The 24302-nt window shown below is 37.9% G+C and overlaps 1 protein-coding gene across 3 annotated transcripts in view; it reads right to left on the bottom strand.

The window, feature by feature from the left end:
• LOC127529131 (uncharacterized) overlaps window positions 1-24302 on the bottom strand; it is a 168683-nt gene that overhangs the window by 45017 nt on the left and 99364 nt on the right. For 2 of the 3 annotated variants that reach the window (XM_051931714.1, XM_051931715.1), the window contains exons 12-14: window positions 21111-21341; window positions 20816-20910; window positions 20121-20292 (exon numbers count right to left, since the gene is read on the bottom strand). In XM_051931714.1, coding sequence (XP_051787674.1) covers window positions 20121-20292; window positions 20816-20910; window positions 21111-21341 — 498 coding nt within the window. The remainder of the gene's footprint in view (window positions 1-20120; window positions 20293-20815; window positions 20911-21110; window positions 21342-24302) is intronic. The other variant, XM_051931716.1, reaches the window with a different exon arrangement.

Here is a 24302-nt window from a genome sequence, read left to right as displayed (position 1 = left end):
TAAATTATTAAACAGTAAAATCTTCTTCTATAATACGCTACCGTGGCTATTCGTTTGTCTGTCCAGGATTTTAAATCACCTGTAGCTCGCAAACCGTTTCACCTATTGACTTGAAATTTTGTATACATATACTACGTCACATCTACTATTCGCTTTCGGGGTGATGATTTTATTACTCTTTTTATCTTTATTTTATTTTATTGTAGAATCAACTCACAGCTGTGCGCACCTGTGCGGCCGTGGCGGATGCGTACGGGTGCCATTTTCATTCCCTACCATCTTCGCTAATCATTCTTGAGGCAGATTGAAGACTTAAGTGCCAGCTTAACTGAAAAATTAAAGAAAACATACTAAGTTATTGCAACACAAAAACTAACTTAATCAGTTTTAACGGGAAAAGATGCCGACAAAAGAAGAGAAGCAGCGGGATGCTAGGGTGAAGAGCTGCTCATTAAGCAGCAAGCGCATCAACCTCTGAGCAAATGAATGGTAAATGTACAGAGAAAGAGGATAAATAACATGAATGCTCATGTCAAGTGTATTCACTCCACGCTATCGTGCAGTGCGCTGTTACTGGTATTTTGATAAAAGAATTTGAACAACATATAAGAAGCGTATAAATTATTAAACAGTAAAACATTAACATTTAAGAAGTAAAGATACATTGAGTACTACTGCAGTGCTTTCGGGTATAGTGCATTTTTTGTTTGCCCATTACATGCATAAATGTATACATTTTTTGGTGTACCTACCCGAGAACATGCGACATGACCCGGCAGTTAAAAGTTTCTCGCTCCAGCAATTTTAACTCTGTTACAAAGTCATCCAAAGTCTCGTTTATACCTCGTGTCTTCTCATTAAACTTGTATCTCGCGAATATGGTATTGCAATGGGCAGCGGGAGCGTTTCTATAAACTCAATTTAAACCGTGCTTTGAAGATGCATAGTACGCGACACGTGTTTTGCCGTAATTGTGGGCTCATCAGGCGTACACACTCACTGCACTCCCTTACGGGAATCGAACCTCGGATGTCAGCACTAGAGGCGAAGCCCCTAACGTTGTGCCACGGCGTGTGGTTCGTTCATTTCACAGCATGTAGATCGGGGTAATTACATTGCAGGCATTCGTAGTCTGATTCACAATCTGATTGTATGGGTGGTTACCTACCAGGTAACGCTTGTGGTTGGTCAGCAAGTCGGCTAACTTCTGCCACGGTGCCCTCTTTCAGTTGCGAGAAGCAGATCATATAATGGTTGAAATAGTTTAATATATATAGCAAAATCCCTGCGCTTCGCAGGTGCGAATATGGTATTGCAAACGGCAGCGGGAGCGTTTCTATAAACTTAATTTAAACTTACGGTTTACACCGTGCTTTTTTATACCTTGTGTCTTATGAAGATGCTTGTATGCGTCACTCACTCACTTCTTATTGTTTTGCTGCCTTGTCAATTGTGTAATGAATGTTTTCTTCAGCGCTCTTTGGGGCTCCTCCTTCTTTTCTACGTACTGAGTTCACAGTCAGTTCACGTGATTACGTGGGAGGCGTGATGACACGACACGCAACTCCGTCTCCTACGGCCATCTTGCTGCCTTCCATTACAGTATATGGACAAAAAAGAGGTTCCAGTTATGACCATTATGCATAGAATTTCGAAATGAAACCTGCCCAACTTTTGTAAGTAAGCTGTAAGGAATGAGCCTGCCAAATTTCAGCCTTCTACCTACACGGGAAGTTGGAGAATTAGTGATGAGTGAGTGAGTGAGTGAGTGAGTGAGTGAGTGAGTGAGTGAGTGAGTGAGTGAGTGAGTGAGTGAGTGAGTGAGTGAGTGAGTGAGTGAGTCAGTCAGTCAGTCAGTCAGTCAGTCAGTCAGGGCTTTGCCTTTTATTAGTATAGATAATGGGTGCACAAATTCCACCATAGTCACCAGACACTGCTCTCCAGACGTGGAGTTTATGACAATTAAATGCAGACCCATATACCTCCCACGTGAATTCAATGCTATACTGCTAACTGCTGTGTACATAGCACCAGATGCTAATGCTAACTCGGCTCTGGGGCTTTTGCATGACACCATCAGCAGTGAACAGAGCAAGTATCCTGAGGCTGTTCACATCATTTCTGGGGACTTTAATCATGCAGATCTGAAAGCAGTTCTCCCCAAATTCCATCAACACATAAAGTGTGCAACCAGGGGAGTAAAAACACTGGACAAGTTGTATACAGACATCAGACAGGCCTATAGGGCTAAACCCCTAGCACACCTTGGCCAGTCTGATCACACATCCTTGCTTCTAATCCTTGCATATACTCCCCTCAGGAAACAAGCTCCCACTATGACCAGGACTATTACCATATGGTCCGAGGAGGCCTCCCAACAGTTGCAGGACTGCTTCCAGAGAACCGATTGGGAGGTTTTCTATCACCAAGACTTGGAGAACCACACTACGGCAGTCCTGGATTACATCAGGTTCTGCACGGACAACGTCACAGTCCTGGATTACATCAGGTTCTGCACGGACAACGTCACCAGGGACAGACGCATAAGGATTTATCCTAACAGGAAGCCCTGGATGACTAGGGATGTCCAGAGTCTGCTGAAAGCTAGGAATACTGTTTTCAGGTCTGGGGATGGGGCTCTTTACCATGTAGCCAGAGTGAACCTGAAGACAGGCATCTGAGAACTCAAAGCAGCATACAGAAGGAGGATAGAGGACCATCTGAAGAGCAACAACACCAGGCAGGTGTGGCAGGGTGTCCAGCACATCACCGGCTACAAATCCAGCAACTCCTTGGCTGCTGAGGGAGACACTTCTCTGGCAGAGGAGCTGAACATCTTCTTTGCCCGCTTTGAGGCAACACCAACAGCAGCTCCATCACAGCAGCCTGTTCACAACAGCAATATACTCACAGTGGAAGAGTGTGAGGTGAGACGGGTGATGAGGAAGGTGAACCCGAGGAAGGCTGCAGGAACCGACGTTGTTGCTGGATGGGTGCTGAAAGACTGTGCAGATCAACTGGCCGGAATCTTCACTAGGATTTTCAACCAGTCCCTGTCCCAGGCCACTGTCCCATCCTGCCTCAAGTCCTCCATCATTGTTCCGCTGCCAAAAAAATTAATCACGAACAGTCTGAATGATTTCCACCCAGTGGCACTCAAATCTGTCATCATGAAGTGCTTTGAGAAACTAGTGCGGAGTCATATCATCGCCTGCCTGCCAGCAGACCTGGACCCATTTCAATTTGCTTACGAAGCAAAGAGATCCATGGAGGATGCTGTGGCCACAGCCCTTCATGCTGCTCTGACCCACCTGGAGCAGCAGGGGAGTTACGCCAGACTGCTCTTTGTAGACTTCAGCTCGGCATGTAACACCATCCTCCTACAACGACTGGTGTCCAAACTGGCAGATCTGAGACTTCCATCACTCACCTGCAGTTGGATACTGGACTTTCTGTCTGGTCGCTCCCAGACGGTCAGGCTGGGTCTCCACACATCCACTGCTCTCAGCCTCAACACCAGGACGCCGCAGGGTTGTGTGCTCAGCCCGCTCCTCTACACATATGACTGTGTCCCCACTCACCATAGCAACAAAATTATAAAGTTCGCGGGTGACATGACGGTGGTCGGACTCATCTCGGGCAATGAGGGTGAGCTGGCATACAGGGACGAGGTGGAGCGGCTGTCAGAATGGTGCACAGTCAATAACCTGGGGCCTCATGTATAACGCCGTGCATAGAACTCACACTATAACATGGCGTAAACACAAAGACGGGCTTGTGCGTACACACAGAAAAATCCAGATGCAGGAATCTGTGCACACGCATACTTTCACGTTCTTCCACTACATAAATCCCAATCAGCGTGAAAAGTAACGCACGTGCACGCGCCTTCTGTCCCGCCCCAACTCCTCCCAGAATTACGCCTCTTTGAATATGCAAATCAATATAAATAGCCTTCTGTGAAAAGACAATGGGAAAAGCACAGGGGAAAATATAAGAATTTCAATGAATACCAAGTGGAGGCAAAGGAAAAACGTACTATTTGTTGGTTTAAACAGTGGTATAATCAACAAAAGAAAGTTGATCGAGTGACAGAGTGTCGGAAAAACTCGAAAGATCAAATTCACAAAGTCGCACAGTGCCCGAAATAAAAAAGAAATCACATATCAAAGTCGCCGTGAAAAGGCAAGTCGTAGCCCACCGTCTGAGTGTCATATGAAAGCGTATTAGGGTACAAACAAAAAACATAGGCACACAGTGGGAAAAAAGCACGAAATGTCAACTTTAATCTCGAAATTTCCACTTTAATCACGTAGTTTATTTTGCCATTAAAGTAGAACATCATAAACTTCATCTTAAAATCGTTTATTTTACTAGTTTCTCAAGTAGCATGTTAAATGCTTTGTTCTGTGTTTGATCTTCTATGTGCTCTATGTGTATGAATCACTACGTGCTTCCGTTCTTTCTCTTTCTCCGACAGGACACAGAATGCATTACATTCGAGATATTACAGCTCTCTGAATAATTAAAATACTGAGATGTATACGTGATATCATTTTCATGATGATAGGAATGAAAGCATGGTATTAAACATGGGAACACGGTGGCGCAGTGATTGTTCATATGTCACGCAAGAGGCTTGCTGCACCATGTGCGACCTTCGATGAAATAATTTATTACAGAAGTACTGTCTCTTTCAAACGTACTAACCTCCAATTCCTGTCCATACTTTTCTTTCTCCAATCGCCACACAATCAGCACTGTAATAGACGTTAAGCCATTTGTAAGCTTAGAACGCCGTTTCTTCAAAACTTTTAAGGAACATTGAAATATCTTCGTAGTACATGTTTAATTATTCTATTCGTCTATCCTTCCAGTGTCGCGTCAGCACCAGCAAGAATACAGCACAAGGCAGGAGCTATCCTTGAACTAGCTATACACTGTGGCACCGTGTCCTCACATGTTTAATTATTAACAATACAGATTATTTAAATGAAGTTAAAGTTTTATCTGTATACTATAAGCAACATATTTTGCTGCATTTCATCTTAAAAATGATATTGTCATCATACACGCTTTATAAAGTGGCGCAGGTTGTGCAATGTTATAACTGTAGTGTAAGTTTAGAGTGAGGTGATTGTACTTATAAGTACAAACAGTTCTACAAGGAGCACTTGATGGACTGATTGAGTGCGTTTATAGTTCTTGGGATGAAACTGTTTCTGAAACACGAGGTCCATACAGGAAAGGCTTTGACGCTTTTTGCCGTGGTTGAGGTAGTGTGTACTTGAAACTGTATACCGATAATTCTCTTTCCGATCATCTGCTGCTGTGATTCACACTCAGATACAGTGATATAAATACTCCGAGTGGTGCAGTGAGAGTAATATAGAAAAAGATGATCCGCAGTGGCAACCCTTAACGGGAGCAGCAAAAAGAAGAACAAGATGCAGTGAGCGTAACAACGCTAAAGCAGTTATGGTATTTGGAATACTATGTCTATTCCCTGGCCCATTATATTGCTACAGGTTAATTACAATCAGATGCATTACACTAATAAACAATATGCAGTTAATTTCAGCGTATTTATAAAGCCGTGTCAGGAATGTGGAGCTAAGAAAGAAAGGATGAGCACACAGGAACAGTAGTTTGACCATTCTGTGGACCATTATATTGTTACAGGTTAATTACAATCAGATGCATTAAATTTATGAACGATATGCAGTTAATTTCAGTGTATTTGATAAAGTGGATGTGGATCTAAGAAAGGGTAACCACACAGGAACAGTAGCACTGCTTTGATGCTGGGTGCCGCCAGTCTGCAAAACTGAGCAGAGAAATTGCGTACGCCAAGGTATGAGTTACCGTGGAAATGTGCGTGGCTTTACGCCAAGTTTAGGTTTTATACATTGCGATTTGAGCGTGGAAAGGTTCGTACACAACATTTCTGTGTGTACGCACCGTTTATACATGAGGCCCCTGCTCCTCAACACCAAAAAAACGAAGGAGCTTGTTATTGACTTTAGAACAAACAAAACTGACATCCAGCCACTCATCATTGGCGGGGCCTGTGTGGAGAGGGTCCCGGTGTTTAGGTTTCTGGGTATTGAGCTGGAGGATGACCTGACCTGGAGCGCCAACACCAAGGAGCTGCTGAAGAAGGCGCAGCAGAGATTGTATTTTCTGAGAATTCTCAGAAAGAACCATCTCCCAAAAAATCTGCTCCTTTCTTTTTATCACTGTTCCATCGAGAGTGTGCTCACATACGGACTGTGTGTGTGGTACGGCAGCTGCACTTCCTCAGAAAAGAAAGCACTCCACAGGGTCGTCAGGAGAGCGGAGAGAACAATTGGTTGTACCCTCCCCACTCTGGAACAAATCTACACCTCCTGATGCCGCAAAAAAGCAATAGACATTTCACAGGATTCATCACATCCCGGTCATTGCCTCTTGCAGCTTTTGCCATCGGGCAAGAGATACAAAGCAATGAAAACCAGGACAAACCGCCTTAAAAACAGCTTTTATCCAAAAGCAATCATGGCCCTGAACTCAGAATAAAACTGCTCCATATCATTCTACCAATGTGCAATATAGACCTTAAGCCAATAAGTGCAATTTGTATATTTTGTAAAGTACTTTTATTACTATTCGGTTTGTTATTATTTTCTCTCTTCTTGTCTTTTTAACTCTTATTCCTCACACTGAATTGACTGCACCTTCAATTTCGTTGTTCCTTTGTAAAAGTGACAATGACAATAAAGATCTATCTATCTATCTATCTATCTATCTATCTATCTATCTATCTATCTATCTATCTATCTATCTATCTATCTATCTATCTATCTATCTATCTATCTATCTATCTATCTAAGCTATTGGATACAATCACTGAGCAAATGGTTGTGTTGGTATAAGAAACAATGGCAGTTCACACAATCTAAAGGTTACAACTTTAAGCAGTAGAAAGTTCCAATTAAAAGAACACTGAACACATTTCAGGCATTAAGCCCCCTTTTAAAACATGTCTCCTTTGAAGATCTCACTTCCACGCTGTACTGTCAGTCTGTATCAAGTAATTGTTTTGATTCAGAGGCCATTCTACCTGTACACCCAGTCAGACAGGATGTCTGTAGCAAGATGCAGAAACTAAGGGAATGCTCATTCAATAGCTTTGTCTAAAAATCATCACATGAAGCTGGAGCTGATAGGGCATCTATCAACTCTGGATAATACATTAGTTTGTGGTGTGGCTGTCTAAACTTGGCATCTACTTCACTACCCCTTTGAATGAAAGGTAAGTGCTGTTAATGAGTGATTGAGTTTTAATACAGTATGTGTTGACTTGCTGTTATAGGCAGGGTGTTTTACACTTGTTGATAAGGAATACACAGTTTGTCCATTATCTAGATAGATAGATAGATAGATAGATAGATAGATAGATAGATAGATAGATAGATAGATAGATAGATAGATAGATAGATAGATAGATAGATAGATAGATAGATAGATAGATAGATAGATAGATAGATAGATACTTTATTAATCCCAATGGGAAATTCACATTCTTCAGCAGCAGCATACTGATACAATAAATAATATTAAATTAAAGAATGATAATAATACAGGTGAAAAAACAGACAATAACTATGTGTAATGTTAAATATTAACGTTTACCCCCCCGGGTGGAATTAAAGAGTTGCATAATTTGGGGGAGGAACGATCTCCTCAATCTGTCTATGGAGCAGGACAGTGACAGCAGTCTGTCGCTGAAGCTGCTCTTCTGTCTGGAGATGATACTATTTAGTGGATGCAGTGGATTCTCCATAATTGATAGGAGCCTGCTGAGCGCCCTTCGCTCTGCCACAGATGTTAAACTGTCCAGCTCCATGCCAACAATAGAGCCTGCCTTCCTCACCAGTTTGTCCAGGCGTGAGGCGTCTTTCCTCTTAATGCTGCCTCCCCAGCACACCACTGCGTAGAAGAGGGCGCTTGCCACAACTGTTTGATAGAACATCTGCAGCATCTTATTGCAGATGTTGAAGGAAGCCAGCCTTCTAAGGAAGTATAACCGGCTCTGTCCTTTCTTGCACAGTGCATCAGTATTGGCAGTCCAATCTAATTTATCATCCAGCTGCACTCCCAGATATTTATAGGTCTGCACCATCTGCACACAGTCACCTTTGATGATCACTGGGTCTATGAGGGGTCTGGGCCTCCTAAAATCCACCACCAGCTCCTTGGTTTTGCTGGTGTTCAGGTGTAGGTGGTTTGAGTCGCACCATCTAGCCATAATACACAACAGGATTGCAGTGCAAAATAATTTCTTACTTTTCACATATGCCTGGACACTTTGGCCACAGACTAATGAGCCTTCCAGCCTGGTTTCATGTCTTAACCAAGCACATTTAACTGGCAGAGCCAGGCAAGGTACTAAACCAGTTGTGAGTACATGGATCACAGAAAACATTACCAGTGTGACAAAAGCAACTTCTAAAGAAGGTCCTTTTGAAGGCCACTCACAAGCAGTTGATATAAGTACATGCATAGGTAAGCTGCGGTTCACAATGTTTTTCCAAACATTAGAATAAATTTAAAAGTTAATGTATACATGGCATGTTGTCTGATGGAGAAAGAAAGGTTGCTTTGTGATGCAGGGTGTGCCACAGTTTTAGCAGTTTATTGAAAACAATCCACTGTAAATCAACTTCTATAAGGTGATGAAAAAATAAAGCTTTCAAATTCTCACTTTCATTTCCATTGTGGAAAGGTGTAGTGATCAAAGGGAACAATTTGCAGCACTGCACAACTGGGTCATTCATTTTTACAAATATACTATATTTTTGCAAATTTAGAATTGACAAAACATCTCAGAAAATAAAGAGTTTTGAAAAACTGCATCATTCTGTACGAGGCGAAACACTTAAAATTATTTTTCATGGTGCACATTATGTAAATGTAATATTGTTACAAATGGCTAAATGACATTAATAAATATGTTCATGTTAATGTAAGGAAGCTGTATAAATGAGACATGTTATGAAGGGACCTTATTATGTGAAAAATTGTCAATACTCATGTAATCAGAGCTCTCTACTGCCTAAAGTTGTAGCCTATAGATTGTGCAAAGCGCCAGCTGAAACGCAATTGTCAAGCCAATTTACTAAAAAGCACAAAAAGGAAAAGAAAAATAGAAAAAAAAAAAATCACCAGCTGCAGCATGGCAGTATCACAATGACAAAACAGGTGCTGACAGTAAATTTAGATGTGCTCAAGCATCAGCTTAAACTTACACAAAGGATACTGCACACTCAATGACATCTGATATTTCCCCTACATCTGGCAAGGTATCTATGAATGTAGTGTGCTCTGCATATAATTGCATGCACTTTTTCATGGCATAACTTGTCAAAGCAGATATACTGCCTAACAGTGGGTGTAACCAATGTTCAAATATTTTAACATTTTGACAATTAATGTTCAAGTTAAGCATTTTCCATTCATATATGACATAATAACATAACCTTGTTATGTAGACTCCACTTCTCAGTTTCAGATTTGAGTATGAAGATTAGAAATAACACTCTCTTTTAAGCCCCATATTCAACACAAGAAATCTGCCACATCTATAGAAAACTAAGCAGGCAAAAATAGTCTTAGCATTTTAGTTGGTTATTTGTCATTTGAGTTGACATTTATCCTCTAAATTGGATATTTACCACTTAGGAAAGACATTTACCATTTAAGTTTAATATTTATCATTTAGCAGGGTCATTTACCATTTAAGATTGTTATTTACCATTTAGCATATGCATTTACCATTTAAGTTCGATATTTGCTATTTAACAGAGACATTTACTGTTTAGGTTGGATATATACAATTTATGGGCACATCATTAAGGACAACTGATGAAAACACAAGAGGCATCCTTGAAGAGTAGATTTGGGGCTAAAGACATCTGCGACAACTTTTCAGCATTTGTAAAGATCACCATTGAACAAGAGCAATACAGATTTTCAATAGCATGGACTGCATAGCATCACAACGATCAATGCCTCAGCCTTACAAACAGATGTCATTTTTGTAGGGAAATAAAGGTAATCTTTCAGTGCTTTATGTTCTGTTTTACAATTCAATATTCTGTATACATATTCTTCTTAGGAGTTGGTCTCGTCCGCTATAGGAGATGGACGTCTGAAGCAGAGCTCCACTAGCAGCGGCTTTATTTTCCCACGTATTTCATATTATTTAGAGGTATCCTGTATTTAACCCGACCAAGGAACTTCCACTACAATATACAAGCATGAGTAACAAGAAGCAAAGTCATAAAGAACCGGAAAAGAAACTTAAAGCTGCATCAAAGACTGGACAGACATCCAGCCTGAGTGCAAGGTATGGCCTCTTGGAGACTGACCTGGAACAGGCAGACGAATGCACAGATTTCCTAGGACCCCACTCCATTGTATCGTCTCCAGTCGAGGGTGAAAATGGGAGCGAAGGTGCAAGTGATACAGGTCGCGATGGATCGCCGATTTCTGAGGATCATCCGAGACTAGAAAAGGCCCTGCGGGATGTGCTCTCAACTACTTATCGCGAGCCCGCAGCACCTGCTGTAACAGGAGCTGCATTTCCAGTCGTGGAGCACGAAATCCGAAGCAAACTGTCCGAACTGAAAGAGATGATTGCTACACTGGCCACCGCCATGGCTACAGCCATAAATGAGCTTAAGAACGATACCAAGAATGAGCTTAAGAAGGCTAACATTGAGCTTAAGAACGAGCTTAAGGAGGATATCATCGAGCTTAAAAAGGATAACAAAGACCGGGAAACGCATCTATTTAAACGTTTTGACGTGAACTTTAAAGGCATGTTGGAGAAATTAGAGGAACACATCGAAGAAAATAGATCCAAACTGAAAATGCTTGCCGACCAGATTAATGACGTTACAGATCAGCTGGATGACGTTAAGCAGGCATTCATGGCTCGAGTTGAAATAGCGGAACAATTGGCGTCTAACGGCGATGAAAAAGCTACAGCTGCGAATTCCGAATGCAAAAAACTAGGAGACAGACTTGCGGCCCTGGAAGATGGGTGCAGAAGAAATAATATAAGAATTGAGGGTATACCTGAGAAACGAGAAAGCTCAAGCCCAGTGAAATTTGCAGTAGAATTATTCTCTAAAACAATTGGAGATGACTTTAAACTCGACACTGAGGTTGCAGCAGCTTATCGCATATACAGATCAAGCATCTTTAAACCTAGGTCTTTTATAGTCCGCTTCGATCGATTACGATGTAAGCTTGATGTGATGGCACTTCTCAAACACAAGCAAGAGATTATATTTGAAAATAATCTTATTCGTATTTTCCCCGACTTCTCACCATTAACAGCTGCAAAACGCGCAGCCTACTTTAACATTAAAAAGTTGCTACAGAAAGCCGATATGAAATACAGCCTCTTGTATCCCGCCAAACTGAAAGTGGAAGTTCAAGACCAATATTATATATTTTCAAGCAAGGAAGAAGCTGAAAAGGAACTAAAGAGGATGTTTCCGACACTCTTTTGAAAGTTAATAAGGAGCCGTATTCTGTCAAGGCATGGGAAGGACCTATCATCTGATCTCAGATCAACTTTTAAAGAGACTGGTATTATAATTATACATCCTTTTCTTTACTTGGACATTTTATATTTATGTCTTAATTACAGTTATAGACATGAGTGTGGAAGTGTGGAAGTAATTAAAGTAGGATTTGTTTTTTCTTTTTTTTTTTTTTACTACCTTAAAGTAGATTGTTTAACATCATACTCTTGGTTTATTGCTGTTTCTACTATTACATTACTATTACTATTACATTACTATTACATTTATACTATTACATTATACTATTACATTAGGAATTACTATGTTTTTCCTAGACTACTTTTTAAAATCATTCCCAGGGTTCATTCTTTTATTATCTTAATATCTTAAAATTGCTGAAGATTATTTTAAGCTTAAAGACTGTTAATGATTATATTTTCGGCAGATAGTATTAAGAATTCAGCTGCAATAGATATCTCTTTGTTTTAATTATCTAACGCCGCTGCGGGGTTGGGTTTGTTTTGTCTTGGACGTGCTCTGTCTCTTTGTAGTGGGATCAAGCCTCATATGGGGAGGCAAAATGGTGGGGGGGATAAAGGGGGGAGAGAAGGAGAGCAGGCTATATCTAATCTATTCTTCTAATCCTTATAACTATAAATATCAATGCAGCAATAGGCTAAAATGCAATAACTCATGGGGAATTTTGAAATAAAGATTAAAACTGCCTCACTACCAGTTAAGACTATAAAATGACATTAAAAACTCAGAATCAATGTCTCCATGATGGGACAGTTAACTTTGTGAGCTGGAATGTTAAAGGTCTGAATCACGAATTAAAGAGAAAGTATGCTCTCACCTAACAGGCTTAAGTGCTAAAATAGTATTTTTACAGGAGACCCACTTACTAAGCAAGGATCAGTTCAGACTACAAAAAGACTGGACTGGCCAAATGTTCCATTCTAGCTTTATAAAGAAAACTAGAGGGGTGGGAATTCTCATACACAGAACAGTTCCATTTGTAGCATCAGATGTAGTGTCGGACCCTGAAGGGAGATATGTGATGGTCATGGGCAACTTATATAACAGTAAAATGATTTTGATAAATGTTTATGCACCCAATGTCGATGATAAGGAATTCATGCAAAATCTATTTGCATCCATTCCCAATGTGAACACTCATAAAATTATAATGGCTGGGGACTTTAATTGTGTTTTAAATCCACTCTTAGATAGGACTCCTGTGACGGGGGGGAGGGGGGGGTGGGTGGGCGACATCTAACACTGCAAAGACAATTACACAGTTTTTAAATGACCACAACTTATCAGACCCCTGGAGGCTTCTTAACCCAAACTCAAGAACATATTCGTTCTACTCACCAGTGCATTATAGCTACTCCAGAATTGATTATTTTTTTATAGATAATGATTTCCTGCCTACGATTAAATCATGCAAATACGACACAATTGTTATCTCCGACCATGCCCCTCTGGTCTTGGACCTAAAATCATTAAGCCCCTCACACTCACCTTGCAGATGACGTCTTAACCCTCTTCTATTGGCAGATGAGAACTGCTTAGAATTTATATCCAAACAAATCAGCTTCTTCCTAGAGACAAACATGCCCACAGAGGTTTCTGCAGGAACACTCTGGGAAACTCTAAAGGCCTTCTTAAGAGGACAGATTATTTCATATCTTTCCCACAGAAATAAATTAGAAACCAAGAAAGTGTCAGAGCCAAGAAGCGAAATTACTAGAATAGATGAAGAACAAGCCAGGCGTCCAAGTGAAGCTCTTCACAGGAAAAGGCAGGCCCTGCATACAGAACTTAACATCTTAACAACTAAAGAAACTGAACAACTTATTTATAAGTCAAGATATCATTACTATGAACACGGAGAAACAGCTAATAAGCTTTTAGCTCAACAAATTCACAAACAAGAAGTTCGCAATACAATACCAGTAATCACCAACATGAATGGAGAAGAAATCATTGACCATAAAAATATAATGCACGCATTTAGAGGTTATTATAAATCCTTATATTCTACTGAGTTCAAAGAAGACAACACACAATCTAATGCATTTCTGGATACATTACAGACACCACAAATAGATGCTTTAAGTGCTGAGGAACTGGATAAACCTCTGACGCTAAAAGAATTACTAGATGCTATAAAGTCACTTCAAAGTGGGAAATCAACAGGCCCTGATGGTTACCCCGTAGAATTTTATAAGAAATTCTCCACTCAGCTAGCTCCCCTCTTATTGGCAACATTTACAGAAGCTAGAGACAACCAAATACTGCCTCAAACATTTCGTCAAGCATTAATCACCGTCTTTCCTAAACAAAATAAGGACTTGTTACAATGTGCATCATACAGACCAATTTCACTCCTGAATAATTATGTTAAGATACTCTCAAAAATTCTAACTAGAAGGATGGAGAAAGTGCTTCCCTCAGTATTATCACAGGATCAAACTGGATTTATTAAAGGCCGACACCTATCTTCCAATCTCCGACGCTTGTTTAATGTTATATATTCACCAGCAAAATCAAACACCCCAGAGATATTACTATCATTAGATGCAGAAAAAGCATTTGATATGATTGAATGGAACTACCTTTTCACTGCATTGGAGAAATTTGGGTTTGGCCCGAATTTTTGTGCATGGATCAAACTACTGTATACCAATCCAGAAGCTTCAGTTTGTATTAATGACATTTGTTCAGACTACTTTAAGCTAGAAGGTGGTACCAGACAAGGATGTCCCTTGTCACCACTGCTGTTTGCAATCGCCATTGAACCACTGGCGGTTCACTGTTAAAATTCTTATCAGATAAAGGAGATTATCAGAGAAGGACTGGAACAGAAAATTTCTCTATATGCAGATGATATGGTTTTATATATATCAGACACAGAAAACACTGTCCCTGCTGTTTTAACAGCACTAACAGAATTTCAAAAGATATCTGGTCTTAGAATTAATCTGAATAAAAGTATACTCTTTCCAGTGAATTCACAAGCATATAATATTAGATTGGACACCCTACCTTTTACCATAGCAGATCAGTTTAAATACCTAGGGGTAAATATCACAAGTAAACATAAAGCTCTTTATTAACAAAATTTTGCCATCTGTATGGAAAAAAATTAAGCAAGACTTGCAGAGATGGTTAACCCTTCATCTCACTCTAGCCGGAAGAATTAACATTGTTAAGATGAATATCCTTCCTAAACTTCTTTTTTTATTTCAAAACATTCCAATATACATCAATAAATCGTTTTTTAAGCAATTAGATTCAACAATAACCTCATTCATTTGGAACTCAAAACACCCATGTATCCGAAGAGCGACCCTACAAAGACCTCAGGCAGAAGGTGGCATGGCTTTACCTAATTTTCAGTTTTATTACTGGGCAGCAAACATACAAGCCATAAAAACCTGGACACAAATAAATGAAAATACACAGGCTTGGTCCGCAATAGAAGTTAAATCCTGTAGTACTTCTTTATACTCCCTGCTCTGCGCTCCAATAAATGCAAGTTATCGCAAATATACTAATAACTCAATTGTGTTTTACCCACTCAGAATATGGAACCAACTTAGAAAGCATTTTAAGATGGAAAATCTTTTATCCGCGGCACCTCTGCAAGAGAACCACCTCTTTCAACCCACGCAAACATATCCAGTTTTTAATACCTGGAAAAGTTTTGGGATTAAAATGCTCAGAGATCTTTATATAGACAACATATTTGCATCTTTTGAACAATTATGTTCAAAATTCAGCCTCCCAGCTACACATTTCTTTCACTATCTTCAAATTAGAAATTTTGTTAAACAGAAACTGCCCGATTTTCCTCACCTCGTACCCTCCACAATACTGGAAAAAATATTGCTCAATTTCGATGAATTAAACACCATTTCCACATTATATAAAATCTTATTAGAGTCCCTACCTTTCAAAGATCCAAGAGGACATTGGGAAGAAGATCTCTTAATCAATATATCAGAAAAGGAGTGGAAGGTAGCAAAGCAGAGAATTCACTCGAGCTCCATATGCGCAAAGCATAGAATTATTCAACTAAAAATTATGTATCAAGCTCATCTGTCTCGCTTAAAACTATCCAAAATGTTTCCAGGGCAAGATCCAACCTGCAAACGCTGCAACCAAGCTCCTGCCTCACCGGGTCACATATTCTGGGCCTGCACCAAGCTAACATCATTTTGGACCAACATTTTTAAGTGCCTCTCAGACAGCCTTGGTATCACAATTCCTCCTAACCCATTAACAGTTGTGTTCGGTGTTTTTCCAGACGGACTTGAAGTGGAGAAGGACAAGCAAACGTTGATTGCATTCACTACACTTTTGGCACGCAGACTTATTTTGTTAAATTGGAAGAATCCTAACTCTCCTCTGATAAGTCAGTGGGAAACCGATGTTTTATATTATTTGAAATTCGAAAAAATCTAATTCTTAGAGGATCTGTACAAAATTTTTTCAAAACCTGGCAGGATCTAATCAATATTATTTTAGAATAAGAGAAATAACTATTACCACATTTAATTCCCTTCTCCGTTTCTTATTTACCTATATATATTTCTCCCTTTCTTTTGTTTATTGTTGCCTTATTAAAAAGCCCTAAGCAATTCTCCTTTGGCTAAGCTCTCCTTCTCAGGGGTGGGGTTTGATTTGTCTTCAATTTTGTTTTGTTATAAATTGATCTATTTGTGTGGAATGGTTACAATAAAATTAATAAATAAAATTAAAATATATATATATATTCTGTATGCATATTCTTAACATGTTTTCTACTGTTCTTAACTTTCTTTTAACAATTACATATTTATTTATGGGGTGTCCAGGAATAAGCAAAGTTAATCAGAATGTAAAACTGACTGCCAAAAGAGAAAATTCTCAAAGACAGTCATTTAAAAATCTCAATAGGAGAGGGTCAAATTAGATAGGAAGTGGGATATGCTCAAGATGTTTGTCAGTTAGGTGAATGCCAGAATTTATCTGGGATATAAATTCTATAAAATTTGTAACTTTCAAGACAGAGAAATCTGTAAAAAGGGAGTGTATTAATAGGCACTTTGTAAACGTCACAAAAATAAACATTCCTTTCTTATTTGAAATGCAACTGCAGATTCATTTTTATTATTTTGTTTTGTGTTGAGTTGTATTGTTCTTTGTTGCTTTTGTTATACTGATTGAAAAGATTTATTGATTTTGATGAATAGATTTAGTTTAAAAACTCAAAAACATTTTCTTTGCTAAGCTAATTTAATCTTCTAATTTGTCAGTAATATTATGACTAATCATTTCATTTCCAAATAAACTATTAAAAAGGACAGAAGCCAACACCTTAGTATTTCAACCTGTATAAAAAGATAGTGTCTTTAAAGTTACTATATATAGTTACTACTATATATACTACCCAAATGACTGGTTTCCTTGCTTTAAGTCTTTGGGTTGAAGGTGTTTTTCTCTTCAAAAACAGTAAAACATTCATACAGATGTAAAATAATTCAAACAGGAATGTTCTTGTTCCAGAGGCTTACCAGATTAGTTAAAATATATGCAGTTCAAGAGCTTTGGCTAGGTGTCAAAACCATTTGCACATTGATTCAGAAAACTCCTGCAAAAAAAGATAGGTATCCTAAATAACTCTTTGCGCTTAGTGGTGTTGTGTGTTTACCCTGTGATGCACTAGCACCCTGTCTGGGCATTGTTCCTGCCTTTTGCTTGATTCTTCTTGGAACTGGCTCCAGATGATAAGTGGGTAAGGAAATAGATGGATAGATGGGTCAAAAAATGGATAGATGGAAAGGTGATCTTTCTGATAACATAATTGCTTAGTTTTTTATTAGGTTTTTTTCCTCTCTTCTCCTTTTTCTCTTAGCTCCTGCCTTTTCTCTAAATTGGCAGAAAAGGAACACACTTTGCCATTGATGAATCATACCTGCAGACATCACAAAATTGTGTAATAATGATGTCTGTCACCCACAAAAAACACAAATAATTACCAATGAGACAGAAAAACAAATATCTTACTTAAAAAGTAAAAAAATAAAAATAAATAAATAAAAATTACTTAACTGCTGACACTTAACCAATCTCCCTTTAGCCCAAGTGGTGTTTTTGTTTATTTGCTTAGACTCACTAATTCCAGTAGAGGCCAGAAGTCTTACGGCCAAATGAAATAATGAAGCCAATGTAGTCCAACTAAAAGTATCCAAATAACTCGGACTAAAACTATACCCATAGTGTTGGCTATTATATCATGTTATAAAACAGTAGTGAAAATATACAGCTTTAATTATTCAGTTTTCTTTTTTAATTCCTTGAGCAAAATGAAAGATGTGTCCATGCATGTACTCACATACACATATGAGAGATGCAATGCAAGGTTAATTACATATTGCAAACAAATGTTAAGAAACTCTATAAAAATTAGAGCAAAGGAACCATTTATTGGTCCAAAATGAAGCTACACTATACAGTTCATAATATTACATCAAACACATAGAGAAACAAGTGAATGGGATGTCCAATTGACATAGTCAGCTTTTGCTTACCTAACGTATATTTGTATCTGTATTTAAAAAACTAGAATTCCAGGGACAAATGTGTGTTTAGTAAAAGATAGTGCAGCATTTCCATATGAACTATGTTGTCCTTGGAGTTTCTGCTAATGATCTATTTAAAAACAGAACAGCTTTCTGGTCTGCAAGTAGTAAACCTATAATGGACATAGGTGAAAAATGCATTCCTTAAAAAAGCTACACCACATGTGTTGTCTTTGGAAAAGCAGTTTGCCACATTAGAAGCTTCATGGTAAGTTTGGAAGATAGTAAATGTCTCATGACAAAGTTTGCTAAGTTAATAATTATTTTGTCTCTTTCCACTTGTTAGCATGTAATATTTTGCTAGTCACAAAATCTTACAAAGCTAGTGATATCATGAGAAGTATCATCTTTGGCTGACATCAAAACAGATGTCACAGATCATACCTTCCAGAAGCACAGGACTTGAAAATGCACAGCGACTTTTAAGTCTGTTATTTATCAGTGCTGCACAGGCCAAAGTGCATAACTTAAAAAGTGGTGCTAATTGCTTCTAGAGAATTTTTGGAAAAGAAATGTGCTCAGACCAAGAAGTTATAGACTAAGAGTGCAAGACATTATTGTAGGAGGTCCTGTGAATGCATGACATCTCTCTCATTGTCAGCTTCCTCTGTGCAAATAATGCATGGCTCAGTCCAGAGGAAATAAATTAATAAATACAGTCACATGAAAAAGTTTGGGAACCCCTCTCAGCCTGCATAATAATTGACTCTACTTTCAATAAAAAAGATAACAGTGGTATGTCTTTAATTTCCTAGGAACATCTGAGTACTGTGGTGTTTTCCGAACAAAGATTTTTACTGAAGCAATATTTAGTAGTATGAAATTAAATCCTGCGGTGGGCTGGCGCCCTGCCTGGGGTTTGTTTCCTGCCTTGCGCCCTGTGTTGGCTGGGATTGGCTCCAGCAGACCCCTGTGACCCTGTAGTTAGGATATAGCGGGTTGGATAATGGATGGATGGATGAAATTAAATCAAATGTGAAAAACTGAAAAACTGTAATTTTGCTGATTTGAATGCATGTAACTGCTCAATACCGATTACTAGCAACACCAAATTGGTTGGATTAGCTTGTTAAGCCTTGAACTTCATAGACAGGTGTGTCCAATCATGAGAAAAGGTATTTAAGGTGGTCAATTGCAAGCTGTGCTTCCCTTTGACTCTCCTCTGAAGAGTGACAGCATGGGTTCCTCAAAGCAACTAGGATATCCATGCTCGGCAGCCATCAAATTTAACTGAACTGGAGATATTTTGTATGGTCAAAAATACCTACATCCAGAATCCAGACACTCATCAAAGGCTATAGGAGGCATCTAGAGGCTGTTATATTTGCAAAAGGAGGCTCAACTAAGTATTGATGTAATATCTCTGTTGGGGTGCCCAAATTTATGCACCTGTCTAATTTTGTTATGATGCATATTGTATATTTTCTGCTTATCCAATAAACTTAATGTCAGTGCTGAAATACTACTGTTTCCATAAGGCATGTCATATATTAAAAGGAAGTTGCTACTTTGAAAGCTCAGCCAATGATAAACAAAAATCCAAAGAATTAAGAGGGGTTCCCAAACTTTTTCATATGATTGTATGTCATAAATAGGTCACATATGGTACTATGATGTTTTCATGAATATATATATCCGCAAAGGCAAAATGAGAACTTCCCAAAATTGTGCTATATAAAATGCTTGAAAAAGCTATGCCTTTCAAAAAGTTATTTTTTTTTTAAGTTATGAGAATTTTATCACTTGGACACATTTTTTCCAAATTTACAGTATTTTTACATTGAGATGAATTTAAAAAAAAGGAAAATTCATAGGGAAGCAATATAAATGATGCAGACACTTACGCAACTTAACTTTAAATCCTAATTAAAACTAACTATTGATAGTGGTATCTGATCTCTCTTACCACAACAATTAGGACAGTCATGCTGTGTACTGTCCTTCCCAAAGCCAGGCTTACAGTGACTGATTGTTACAGTTCTGAGAGACTCATCCAGCAACTTCATTTTGTCAAGACCAGAAATTCCACTGTCAAATTCCTTGTGTTCTTGAAAAAAGTCTTGAAGAACAGAAGATGCCTACAGAAAAGGAATATATACATTATAAAATATTGTATATCATGGGTTAGCTGGCAGCACCTTTTACAAGATGATAGTGCACTGCAGGGCACATTCATGGGCAGAGAAATTGTGCACTGAAGGAAAAGACATTAATTTTCTAAATTGATTTCAATCAAACATTACTTCAGAACACAGCAAGAGAGAAAAGAATGGGAAATTAAACATGCTAAAATTTTCTTTTTAGTTAGCCAATAAAAGGTGTAATTTTGCTTGACTTCTCACTACATTTATAAAGGCTAACATGGTACAACAATCAAACATTACTAATCCAGTTTGTAGTAGTGGGAAGTATATATTTTGGCAGTGCAAAGTTGGAACCTACACTTCATGGGATGACAGTCCAGAGCGCAAACCCACATATGGTAAATAATTATGGAATGTTTTATTTCATTTAAAATAAAATATATATCAGATTTAGTGGAGATTGTGTATGTATGATCACTATTCTGTACCTTTTGCAACATAAAGAGCAGAACTTTACCTTTATCATTTGATTATGTGTTTCCTTGTCACAGTCCTTCTCATTGGAGTCTCCTGGAGGACAATGTTGCTCCCAGAGAATTCCATACGGGAGGACTATAAGGCAAGTGAACAACTAAGAGGTGAATTTAAGTAAATTCAGCTATAATTACACCAAGAACACAATGAACTAAATACTGTATGGATATAAACAAAATCTCACTCAATGCAAGTAGCCATACTCAATAGGTAGAATATCTAACAAATTGCAAAAACAGTTTTCTATATTGTAAATAGCGAGAATAACAAAGTATTACCGAAGAATTCCATGTGTACTTTTACTCTATTAGGATCTGGCTTTATATCTTGATTTCTTGAGAACCAATCACAGCTTACAACTCTTTCTTTAATTTCACAGCTAAGATTTCTGAGGTATGACTGAAGCTTAGCCAACAAAAATTTTGCAACATTACTGTTGGCATTTTCGTTACAGCCTTTTGAGAAAAAGTCAGCTCTCACAGTAAGACTCTCGTCGGGTCTATGGAATCCTATGGAATAAATATATAAAAAAAAAAATACACACATATATAATATATGTATATTAAATTTTTACATTTAATATATATAAATTAAAAGGATTAGAGACTAACATTGCATAATTACTCAAAGCATCAATTGAATTTATGGTACTTTAGCACTTTAGTTATATCTTCTTTACATAATAAGTGCAATTAAATAGTTTAATGTTTACATAACAAGCTCAAATTTGCCTAATCCAATTCAGAGTGTATGTAAATGTAAAAAAATTAATTTTGGTTGTATATAATAAACTGAACTAAAGTGTGGCATACTAGGGAAATAAAATTAAAACAATGGATTAAAGGCTATTCCATTTCTCACTGTGGGAACTGATGATTTTATGTGATGAAATTCCTTGCTTTTCTAAAATTCAAAGATTCGGTCAACTAGACATACGAAAGACTATTAAAAATGGTATTCAACAAGAAATATGCACATATGTGCATTAAAAATAACCAAAGATTGCTTAAACAAGTTAAATAAAGTTATTTTTGTGAATTTCCCCCTGGGATTAATAAAGTATCTATCTATCTATCTATCTATCTATCTATCTATCTATCTATCTATCTATCTATCTATCTATCTATCTATCTATCTATCTATCTATCTATCTATCTATCTATCTATCTATCTATCTATCTATCTATCTATCTATCTGATTTTTCCCCAGCTTACTTAATTGAATAAGATGATGTCAGTGCTTTTGTCTCCTCAATGTAACTCAGTATACTAAATGTTTGACTGTAATGATCCATACATGGTTAGTTCTCATTTTAAGTTTTATTTAGCAGATATTTCCAAAGTAACTTAAATTTTGCAAAAAAAAAAAATCTTTTTCACATACAATAGTATACAAAATCTTTTAAAGTGTGTATAACAATACAAACAAGACATTCAAAAAACTGGGGTAGAATATAGGAAAAAAGGCCAAAAATTGTGGAAGAAACAAAGCTACAATATTAGTTAACAAATGGAGATTATTTATTATTAACAACAAAGCAGGATAACAGTTAAACAAAAATAATATAGCTATGACATGTAACTATGTTTAAAGGAAGAATAATATACTAAATTATATATTTTTTTTATTCTGAACTAACTTGGGAGTTGTCTTGTGGTACTTCACAGTGATGGCTGACTAAAGATCGAGCTCTGTTTTCTGGTGTTATACAGTATCCATTTTTCGACTCTTTGACCCAGCTTAAGTTAAAATAATTCATCAAAAACGCAACTTACTGCCCCTAAGAAGAGATGTCTTCATCAGGCAGGACAACCCACTCATCTGCATTTAATTCACCAAAGAAGCTGCTGCTTCCACTATAAGAATCCTGAAACAATATACAGTTGTGCTTGAAAGTTTGTGAACCTTTTAGAATTTTCTATATTTCTGCATAAATATGACCTAAAATATCATCAGATTTTCACTCAAGTCCTAAAAGTAGATAAAGAGAAAACAGTTAAGCAAATGAGACAAAAATATTATACACTTGGTTATTTATTTGTTAAGGAAAATGATTGAATATTACATATTTGTGAGTGGCAAAAGAATGTGAACCTTCGCTTGCAGTATCTGGTTTGACCCCCACTTTGCAGCAATAACTGCAACTAAACGTTTCCGGTAACTGTTGATCAGTTCTTCACACTGGCTTGAAGGAATTTTAGCCCATTCCTCCGTACAGAACAGCTTCAACTCTGGGATGTTGGTGAGTTTCTCACATTAACTGCTCGCTTCAGGTCCTTTCACAACATTTTCGATTGGATTAAGGTCAGGACTTTGACTTGGCCATTCCAAAACATTAACTTTATTCTTCTTTAACCATTCTTTGGTAGAACGACTTGTGTGCTTAGGGTCATTGTCTTGCTGCATGACCCACCTTCTCTTGAGATTCAGTTCATGGACAGATGTCCTGACATTTTCCTTTAGAATTCTCTGATATAATTCAGAATTCATTGTTCCATCAAGGAAAGCAAGCCGTCCTGGCCCAGATGCAGTAAAACAGGCCCAAACCATGATACTACCACCACCATGTTTCACAGATGGGATAAGGTTCTTATGCTGGAATGCAGTGTTTTCCTTTCTCCAAACATAACGCTTTTCATTTAAACCAAAAAGTTCTATTTTGGTCTCATCCATCCACAAAACATTCTTCCAATAGCCTTCTGGTTTGTCCACGTGATCTTTAGTAAACTGCAGATGAGCAGCAATATTTTTTTGGAGAGCAGTGGCTTTCTTCTTGCAACCCTGCCATGCACACCATTGTTGTTCAGTGTTCTCCTGATGGTGGACTCATGAACATGAACATTAGCCAATGTGAGAGAGGCCTTCAGTTGCTTAGAAGTTACCCTGGGGTCCTTTGTGACCTCGCCAACTATTACACACCTTGCTCTTGTAGTGATCTTTATTGGTCGACCACTCCTGGGGAGGGTAACAATGGTCTTGAATTTCCTCCATTTGTACACAATCTGTCTGACTGTGGATTGGTGGACTCCAAACACTTTAGAGATGGTTTTGTAACCTTTTCCAGCCTGATGAGCATCAATAACTCTTTTTCCGAGGTCCTCAGAAATCTCCTTTGTTCGTGCCATGATACACTTCCACAAACATGTGTTGTGAAGAGCTGACTTTGATAGATCCCTGTTCTTTAAATAACACAGGATGCCCACTCACACCTGATTGTCATCCCATTGATTGAAAACACCTGACTCTAATTTTACCTTCAAACTAACTGCTAATCCTAGAGGTTCACATACTTTTTCCACTCACAAATATGTAATATTCGATCATTCTCCTCAATAAATAAATGACCAAGTATAATATTTTTGTCTCATTTGTTTAACTGGTTTCTCTTTATCTACTTTTAGGACTTGAGTGAAAATCTGATGATGTTTTAGATCATATTTATGCAGAAATATAGAAAATTCTAAAGGGT

This window comes from Erpetoichthys calabaricus, chromosome 9, assembly GCF_900747795.2.
Source record: "Erpetoichthys calabaricus chromosome 9, fErpCal1.3, whole genome shotgun sequence".
NCBI lineage: Eukaryota > Metazoa > Chordata > Cladistia > Polypteriformes > Polypteridae > Erpetoichthys > Erpetoichthys calabaricus.
This window is presented reverse-complemented; position numbering and strand designations above follow the sequence as displayed.